The sequence below is a fragment of the Callorhinus ursinus genome, unplaced genomic scaffold (assembly GCF_003265705.2).
Source record: "Callorhinus ursinus isolate GAN/ISIS: 27379988/994484 unplaced genomic scaffold, GSC_fseal_2.0 scaffold24, whole genome shotgun sequence".
Taxonomy (NCBI): domain Eukaryota; kingdom Metazoa; phylum Chordata; class Mammalia; order Carnivora; family Otariidae; genus Callorhinus; species Callorhinus ursinus.
Genome location: NW_027397086.1, coordinates 24,182,163 through 24,192,740, shown reverse-complemented (window position 1 = coordinate 24,192,740; position 10,578 = coordinate 24,182,163). Strand labels below are relative to the sequence as shown.

Below are 10,578 nucleotides of genomic sequence, written 5' to 3'. Positions count from 1 at the left end.
ATCTCAGGTTTGTGAAACTTCAAATAGTTGATATGAAAATTATGATTTGACCTCCATCAAATTTATTTCCTGCACCTCTTGAAATAGTTACTTTTAATTGTCTTTAGTCCATTTATATCATGATTTATTTATGATGTTTACCAAATGTTTAAGGAAGGATAATCTATATATCATACAATAATAATCCCTGCTTCCTTGGATTGTTATGAATAAAAGAATTTAGATATATTTGGCATTGAGTAATCAATACAAAAATTACTATTTTAGTATTATCATTTCTAATAAAACTATTAAAATGCAGATTATTAAAATTATTTCTAACTCGTTACATTGGTGGTTTTCAAACTATGCCCCTTGGAATCCTCTTAAACCAAACTGAGGGAGAAAGAGTAAATAGGGTATGAAAAGAATAGTACTTTGTCTTCTCTGGCAAACCAGTGTAACTTCAACCAGAGAAAATTCCTTCTTTGTTTTAAATACTATGCTTCTGTATAAATTTGGTTTGCTAAAATATAATGACTACATATCACTGGCTTAGTTAAATGTGTACATTTTGAATGAAAGTACTATTATTACAGTTGATCCCTAAGTGATAGTCTTTATATGAGGTGAATATAAACAAGTGGAGCCTACAATACATAACATTATGTGTCTCTGTGATAAAATTGGCTTTGTAAGTACTTTTAATTTATTTCTATTAAAAAACATTTATTTAAACACATTAAAAAACAGTTATTTGGACACATATTTCAGCACTGTATTGAGGTAGTTACTGGAGTAATATAAAGATGTGTCCCTCTCTTCTTCAATGAGGCCACTGTCCTCAATGAGGCTATGTGCAGATATGTCACCAGCAGACCAAAAGGAGCTCTAAAAAGAGATTAGATTATACAGGACTGCACTGTAACTTTGATGGGCCCTGAACACTTCTGCCTTCGTGGGTCCTTTCTTCCATGAAATAATATTAAAAGTTATATTTTACATCTGCTTTGATATAAAGATAAATACACTAATATTATATACTAAAGGTCAAAAGTTTATTGTGTTATTCAGATTTTAAAAGAAATAAAAACATTTTCATAGGCTTCTAACAGTATGGTAGGCCAACTGTGCCTAGTGAATAAGTTGGTCCTGTAGCCATGGGCCGAAAATTCAAATACATATACAATCCCATCAGGTATTATAAATGAGTGAAATCAACTGAGAATAACGTGTTAATTGGCAACTAATATTGACCTCCAGTGACAAGCAGATAAGAGAGAGGGGAGGGTAATCTCGTGGAATGGAGAACATGCTTCAAATCCAATGAGTAAGTTGTAACGGAGCTCCATGATGGAAATAGGTCTAATGATTTTAAATATTATAATTTATTTGAAGACAAGCTGAAAATATAGATTTTTATACCATATCTCCTGCTTGTAAAATGTTGACCTCTAATTCAAATTTAAAACACAGTGCAGAATACTGTCAAACAAAACACATCTCTCTGTTGCATCCAGACTATAGACCACTGATCTGCAGTCAATATGTTAAGAGGCAGAATTAGTAGGAATGGCAATAAACTGCTTTGGGATCCAAATGTCCTATAATCAAATGTACTCTCTCTTAACCCTGAGAAAAATCAGGTTAGGATTCCTGCTCCAGTGTCCTGGGTTTACAGTGAGAAATCTGCCCCAGAGTTATACATCCAAATATAAAACTCCAGTAATGCAGAATATGATTCTTAAAAGAGGTAGCTCTTGCAGATACTGTATTAATAAATTTCTGTTCTACCATCCACAGAGTGCTGTTCGAGAAAGGGTATATGTGTAATATGGAAAGGACAAATGATTCCACATTGACAGAATTTGTCCTTCTTGGGCTTTCTGCCCACCCAAAGCTCCAGACAGTTTTCTTTGTGCTAGTTTTGTTGATGTACCAGATGATCCTTCTGGGAAACGGAGTCCTTATCTCAGTAATCATCTTTGATTCTCACTTGCACACTCCCATGTATTTCTTCCTCTGCAATCTTTCCTTCCTGGACATTTGTTACACAAGCTCCTCTGTCCCACTAATTCTTGACAACTTTCTGACGGTAAGGAAAAGGGTTTCCTTCTCTGGGTGCATGGTTCAAATGTTTCTCTCCTTTGCCATGGGGGCCACAGAGTGTGTGCTTCTAGGCATGATGGCACTTGACCGCTATGTAGCCATCTGCTACCCACTGAGATACCCTGTCATCATGACCAAAAATACCTACGTACCCATGGCAGCTGGGTCCTGGGTCATTGGGCTTGTTGACTCAGTGGTGCAGACATCTCTCGCAATGCAGTTACCATTCTGTGCTAATAATGTCATTAACCATTTTGTCTGTGAAATCCTGGCTATCCTAAAATTAGCCTGTGCTGATATTTCAATCAATGTGATCAGCATGGCAGGGTCAAATCTGATTGTTCTGGTTATTCCACTGCTAGTAATTTCTATCTCTTACATTTTTATTGTCACCACTATTCTGAGGATCCCATCCACTGAAGGAAAATGTAAGGCCTTCTCCACTTGCTCAGCCCACCTAACAGTAGTGATTATATTCTATGGAACCATCTTCTTCATGTATGCAAAGCCCAAACCGAAAAGCTCTGTTGGTGCCAATAATCAAGACATCATTGAAGCCCTCATCTCTCTCTTCTATGGAGTAATGACTCCCATGCTCAATCCTCTCATCTATAGTCTGAGGAACAAGGATGTAAAGGCTGTTGTGAAGAACATGCTGGGTAGAAGAAACTCTGATGGAATATGATTACTGATTTACACTATGTGACTGAGTATCCAAAGCTGCTGCAGACACAAAATTTGAAAAGAGAAAATTACCACGTGAAAACCAATTTACCACATGGCATTCAGTATCATCTGACAGAAATATTTTGGTGGCTGTTGTTACTATCAGCTTTTTGTTTTAACTACAGAAATAAAACATGCTTGTAGTTTTAAAAAATACTATTATGGAAATTCAAAATGTTGAAAAACTCTTAAGAAGCCCCAGCAAAATATAGTCACTCTTAAACCTTTAGAAAGTAATACAGGTAAAAGGTGTACTAAAAACACCTGAAACTAATATAACACTGTATGTTAACTAACTGGAATTAAAATAAAAACTTTCAAAAAAAACAATAATACTGAAATAGAAATATATAATAAGGAAGGAGTAAATGCTCAGTAAAAAAAAAAAGGTGTATTAAAAATACTCTGTAACTTGGGGTACCTGGGTGGCTCAGTCATTAAGTGACTGCCTTCGGCTCAGGTCATGATCCCAGGGTCCTGGGATCGAGCCCCACATCGGGCTCCCAGCTTGGCGGGAAGCCTGCTTCTCCCTCACCCACTCCCCTTGCTCGTGTTCCCTCTCTCTCTCTCTGTCAATTAAATAAATAAATAAAATCTTTTAAAAAAATACTCTGTAACCTAAAATAAGTACATTTTAATTAATTATGCAAAAAGAATATTAATTGGAACATGGTATATTATGTATTCATTTTAATTTATTCACTTCTTTACTGTTTGTGTCCACTCTATAAGCTCTCTGAGAATAAGAACTTGTCTCTTTATTACCCTACTGCATCCCACAGACCCAGAATAGATCCTGGCACATAATGTTCGATCAATATAAATATTTATTTTAATAAATAAATGAACCATATCTTGTAAAAGAGTAGAAATGTATGTCTAGCATATCTGAGGTAACAAAGCCTTTTTAAAAAGAAAGCTGATTCAGTGTAATATTTTCAAAATAAACTATACTGGCTTTGAAATATGAACTCCCCTAATAGTCAAAATAATACCTTTTAGTTTCTATGTGATGTGTATTTTAATGTAGAGGAAGAGGTTTTGTTAACTAGCTACCATAACTTATCTGGATCTGGTATATAATGAGACTAAGGTTACTAAAAGAGTCCCATGGTAATGCATCCTAAGTTTTAACATAATAAAATGGAGGTGACATAGTAGCCCAGTTCCTCTTGGACTTTGACAAGAGACCAGGTGGTAATGAGAACTACTTTCCTACTCTGCATTGGATCACATAGTTCCTAAGCAGTAAGAGAACTAGACAGAACTGGTAATTGCAATAAAAGGATAAGAAGTAACAAAAGAAGAAGAGTCAAATTACTAAATAAACTAAAGAGCTATAGGGTTTTGGTGTTGGCAATAAGACAAAAATGGGCCAAAACGGAGATGATCTCTAATGATTAAAGAGTACAGCCATATGGAGCAGTGCCAATGTGAGGACGGAAGCCCCATTTCCATGGAAGCAACTGAGTCACCTGTATCAATAGAAGAAAGCATTCCTTTTATCTAGCCCTTTGAAGAGTCTATGGGATTTGAAATATGGAACACAAGTCTAAAGTAAGACTAACTACTAAATTCTAAGAGTAAGTCCATATCTTCCTTTCTTGTGAAGGGGTAATTAAGATTACTTCATAAGATTAATTCATGCACAGTACTAAATAGTGCATGGAACATCCTAAACATCCAATAAATATTGATTGTTTTATTAGAACTAGTGTTGAGTGAACTTCAGTAGGTCAGAAAGCTTTGAGCAGGAGCAAGATTTTCATCCTTATTTTTTATAGAGTAATTTTAATGCTATTAAACTACAGTCTCTCAACTTCAAATCCATTTTCTATGCTCCATTTTGTGTTAGGATTGGGCCACTGAAAACCAATTTCTCCTTTGCTAGCTAGCTTCTGTTAAATTCTTCCCAAAGAGTTACTGGAGAATGGAAGGCTGGCTGATGACAAGGGCTTAGAGCTTCCTACTTGTTGCTTGTTCCTGTCAGCATCACTCCAGCCATGGGTCTTCACCATGACAATGGCAGCTCCTTAGCTGCTTCCAGTATTGGTTTCAGTTTTTATTTTTTCTCTATAACCCAGAATCAGTAGCCTACGAGTGCCACCTCCTCAGAGATTTGATTCTGTCACTCAGCTTTTACTTCTGGAAAATGAATCTTCATATCAAGTGCTTAGTCTGTCTTAAGGTATCTTTAAAGGCAGTAAAATAGGCAATTCACTGCTCGAGAAATGTAGTGAATCAGATAGAGCATAAACAATATATTTGGTCAGACTATGACTTCCATATACAAATAAATAACAGAAGGTACTGGGCAAGACATTTCTGTTTCTTCTACAGTTGGTTTCTTGTTTCTAAAAATGTAGATTATGAAAGTCTCTTTAGTACACTCTAAAATAACATAGCAATAGTCATATACTCTGTGAAAGGAGAACATTGAGTGGTTCACCAACTCTAAGATACTTGTGAGAAAGGATAAACTTAGAACTTTGAGAAAAAGAAATGTGAGTATAACTTTTTTTTTCTCACCAATGAAATCTTGTCATTTGTGATGACATAGATAGAGCTAGAGAGTATAATGCTAAGTGAAATAAGTCAGTCAGAGAAAGACAAATACCATATGATTTCACTCATATGTGGAATTTAAGAAACCAAAAAAATGAGCAAAGGGGGATAAGAGAGAGAGAGGCAAACCAAGAAACAGACTCTTGAGTATAGAGAACAAACTGATAGTTACCAGAGGGGAGACTGGTTGGGGAATGGGTTAAATAGGTGATTGGGACTAATGACTTCACTTGTGATAAGCATTGGGTGATGCATGGATGTGCTGAATTACTATATTGTACACCTGAATCTAATATAACATTGTATGTTAACTGTATTGGGATTAAGATTTTAAAAAAGAAGAAATAAATTTAAACAAATGCTAAAATAATAATAAAATAAAATTTATCAAATGTAGAATAAACAGTTTTTTGAGGGAAATTCGTATACTTAAATTCTGATAGGAAATGTGGCTAGAGAAAGAAGGAAACAAAAATAAAAGGAAGATAATATGGAGCTATCTAAGTAATTTGAATGCAAGACCAATGTGCAAGCCATTGTGCTATATATTCACATGTTATTATTTCTTACTAAATCTTCACAATAATCATGGAAGGTATATCTTCTTGCTCTTAATTTATAGATGAATAGACTAAGACACATAAAAGTTAAGATCACACAGATTTTAAGTGGGAAAGCTAGTTTTCAAACCACAGTCTTGACTATAAAAACATCTATTTCCTTTACTGCCTACTGGTCAGAAGGGAGATATCTTGAAGTCCAGTTGCATCTGAATCAGGAAAGTTAATCCAAAGATATTAGAGGACATAAAAGTTAAGATATCCTAATTGGATTTATCCTTGAAATTTCTCTAAAGCTGTTAACTGTATATATATAGGTGAATTCAGGGGCCCATGATGATCAAGTCTTCAATGATTTGGGGGAAAGGCCATGAATAAGAGTGCATAATACTTTGTCTTGAGCCCAGTATTGCATCCTCCTCTTTAGAAACTCATTGAGTCCCATACTTAAGGTAATAGATGATATCACCAGGAACCAAGTGTTTCCACCAAGCAGAAAACTGCTAAATAAATGTAGGGTCATGAGTTTTCAGTCTGATGCACTTTAGGGAAGATGAATTTTTAGGGCACAAGAATTTTTAGTTTATCAAGGGAGGCAGAAAACATTAATGGAGAGAATACTGAATATGTAAACTATTTGGTTTTGAATCTCACCTCCACATCTACCTCATTAATCTATTAGCTATGAAAGTAGTTTAACTTCTCTGAACCTCAATTTTCTCATTTGTTGTAAAAATTAAATGTATCAGCTTATTCACCCAAATTTTGCAGCACTTACCTCACTCTAGAGAAAGGGTCTCAGTTTGAAAAACCAAGAAGCCAGAGGAATAGGGAGAGTTCGACTATAACCAGGTTTGCTTGTGGTGATTATGGATCACCAGACTGATGGCATCCAGCCAGTATATGAGGCAAATTTAAACACCAATGATGGTGTTTGCTGCTGTAGATGGTGCGACTCTTGACACAAATATTACAGGTAATGTCTTTACAATATGAGAAAAATCAGGGCAGCCATTACTAACTATATCCCAAATTTTAGGGGAGAAAGAAGTATAACTACTGAAAGGAGGGCAAGTAAGCTGCCCAAGAGGTAGAAAGAGAGGTATGTCTATGTAGTGTCACAGAGCACAAAAGGGAGAGTCTCAATAAGTTTAAAAGGGACTGTTGCAACTCTAAGAAAAGAAAATGGAAATGCAGACATTGGCAGTATTAGAGATATTAATGCAGAGAAGAGGGACTATGACCCACTTGGTTCAGGAATGGTTTCTGTAGGGGAGACTGGAGAGTCACCAGTGGTACATCCAAATTTTGTGATAGGATCAGTAGGACCCTAAACAATGATGAAAGTGTGATACTTTTACTGAGCCAAGATAGGAAATTCTTGTAACTATCCCTGGACAACTTGCATGAGGTTTCTAGAAAACTGGGAAAAGGAAGGAAGAGCCCTCCTTCCTGTTGCAGATTATTTAAAAATGAAGCAACCACTTCAGTGACTAATGTTTACTGTAGCTCAAGAACAATAATACCTTAAATATCATTTATGTTGCATATATATTTAATCTTCATAAAACCTGAAAATATACATATCTTATAAAATAAAGAATGTGTAGTCCAAAAAAAATTATACAAATTGCCCTAGGTCCTACAGGTAGGTAGTGGCACAGTGGGCACTGGAGCAAAACTAAACAGACCACAAATTTCATACACTTCTCATCACCCCATCATGTCTTTCAATGTTTTGACTGCTAGAAGAACTTCTTATCTATCTCTTTAGCAAATACCCAAAGGACAATTTCCAGCACTACATGACCTCTAATTATTTAAACATGAGGGTTCCAGAGAGGCCAATCGACCTAGGAAGACATTGTTTCTTTTTTACTTGCTATCTCACACCCTGGTAATCTCTTCCCACAGGAATATAAAACACAGTCTGATATGTACATCTGAGCAGGAAACTACATCTCAGAGGACATCATTAAAATTTGACTGACCTACTTCTATCTGATTGCAAGGTACAAATAGGTTACATAGGGATGGGATGCCATGCTTGCAACAGTCTAAAAGTCAAGCTTGTTAAAGCTTGTAACTTTTCAACAACACTCTTCCCTCCACAAGTTTTCTGGAGGGAATCTGGGACTGTTCCTAAGAGATTCATTTCTCCTCCTTAGTTACAACTAAACAGTAAAGAAAAGAGTATATGAGATCATCATGTGAAAAATTCTAAAAGTGGAATCATTTTATTCTGTAAAGAAATCCTCGATGCATTGCCATCACCAAGTCATTAATAAAATATAACTAGACAAGGTAAAGAATAAATATTCTAATAAAAACATTGCATTAGGGTCAGAAGTGATAAACTAATGGGAATGGGATATTATAGCACACATATTTTGTTCAGTTACATAGAATTAAAGAGATTTGCCACAGTCCTCACTCCTCCATATTGCTTTAGACCCAGTTTGCTCTACTCAAGTATAATCATTGCATAGCAGTGAAGATGTTTAAATTTGTGACTCCCAAGAGACATGAAGTCATGCAGACAGTCCATTTTCACCCTGGGAAATTAATTGAAGGCCCATATAATTAATGGTATGATTTTTTTTAATCTTTTTTTTTGTTTGAAAAATAGAATTTTTTTTGGTTTGAAAATAGAATGATCTAACTTTTGAAATAAAGAGTACCTTTTCTCCAATAGTCACATAAATCCAGGACAACCATAGGGCAGAACACTATAATGGAGAATCCTGAAGCACCTAGAGTGGGATTCAATAAGTATTAAGATTTTTTTCTAACTCAGAATTTACATAATCTATAATGACATCTAAATATGGCACAAGTGCTCAGCTCAGGACCAGTAAAATGAAACTGGCAAAAAAACAAAGAATGGTAAATAAAAAAATCATACTAATCAGCACACCTTTGTAACAGGACTATTTATCACATCAATTCAGAATCACTGAGGAATAATCATGACCATCCTCGAAGAGCAACCTGTTCTCCTAGGGTATTTTGGGGGGATACACATGAACAAATTATTTGTTCATCTGCAACTAGATATGTGAACATCTATGACTGAAATTTTAATATGCCAAATGCCCAAGGTTTTTAAGAGTATTAAGCATATATATTAAGCAATATGATATATATTCACAAGATCATCAACCGAGAGAATATCTGTACTGAATATAACACAAATGTATTAATATTACCTAGCACCCAACAAATAAAAATTTATCAGTATCTGTCCCTTTGGCATCTGGTGGCCTTGGACACAGGAATCTGCAGTGAGAAGGGAATTGGGCCATGCTCACCTGCTGACTCTTGTTTCCTGTCAACCCTGCTCTCACCCACTCCCACTCCACAGAAAGCTCCAGAAGGAATGATAGTGCTACCTGGCTACAATTGAAACTCTCACATATGAGCATGGGAATGCCAGGCTTGACCCTTGAAAGTATGAGCCCTGCTTCTTCCAAATGTATTACCTTTACTTTTATAGGAAAACTGCTGCACGTGAAAGTAGAGAACATGTAGTCAGATGGCAGTATCTTCTCTCATTTTCAGACAAATTTCACTGTCTAGAAAGTAATCCTCACAATATATCAAGTTGTAGCCATTTCCCAGTTTGACTATGGATGTTAAGCTAAGTCTAGACAAGAGATGATACTCAAAAAATATTTAATAAGTACGGCATAGGCTACAACAAATCAGAACAGAAACCCAGCTGGAAGCATATTAGGCTATAAGCAGAGTGGTAGTTTGATCTGTATCACATTTTAAGAAGATCCACCATGGTATCTGGAGAATATATTGAAGGGAGGCAGAGTGAAAGCTGAGAAGCCAGTTAGGAGCTGTGGCAGAAATGCCATGTTAAGCAAGAGCTCGTGACTTGTCTAAGCTATGCATTACTGATCTTTGTGTCTCCCGTGGCTTTTTGGTCTTCCAAAGTGGCTGTTGAGTTAAATTGACTTGAATACATTTATCAAAAAATAAGCCTCCTCTAATTTAGATGGAGTTATCTTAAATCATTTGTCAAGGTTTTGTGTAATCAAATTCAATAAGTTATATAATTTTGTCTCACACAAGCAATCTGTATTTTCCCCAACTCATAAAAAAAATAGATTCCATTCTTTGGTGGCAGTGATTCACTTTGATGCTCTTTCTATTGATTTTTATAGCTTCATATTGAGGCAGAATGATCATACATCTGTTTTATTTACCAAAACCAACTGAGAGTGATTATTGGTAGCATCGACATTAGGCAAACTATACTCAGATTCACTGACTCATAATCAAATACAATAATGTTAACTGTCTTCTATGGAGTACCTATTAGATACCAAGAACCATGAAAAGTACTTTTTATCACATAACAGCCTAACAAGGTAGTTACAATACTCACTTTACAACTCAAATAACTTACTCAAGGTCAACAAGCTACAAGTCAGGAAACTGAGGTCCTAACGCATGTGTATCCAACTCCAAAGTAAAACGCTTTCTATAATAGCAAAATGCATATTGAAAGTATTCAATATAATTAAAATAGCAAGCACTTTTCCTGAGTACCTAGTATGAATCCATAACTATATTAGGTTCTTCAAATGCATTGCCTCATTAATTCTCAGAATAATAATATCAGGTA

General features: G+C 35.5%; 1 protein-coding gene across 1 annotated transcript; it reads left to right on the top strand.

The window, feature by feature from the left end:
* The first annotated feature begins 1,804 nt into the window (after positions 1–1,804).
* On the top strand, positions 1,805–2,773 carry LOC112836358 (olfactory receptor 13C8). The gene has a single exon (XM_025888001.2). The coding sequence runs from the start codon at positions 1,805–1,807 to the stop codon at positions 2,771–2,773; it is 969 nt and encodes a 322-aa protein (XP_025743786.2).
* The last annotated feature ends 7,805 nt before the right edge of the window (positions 2,774–10,578 follow it).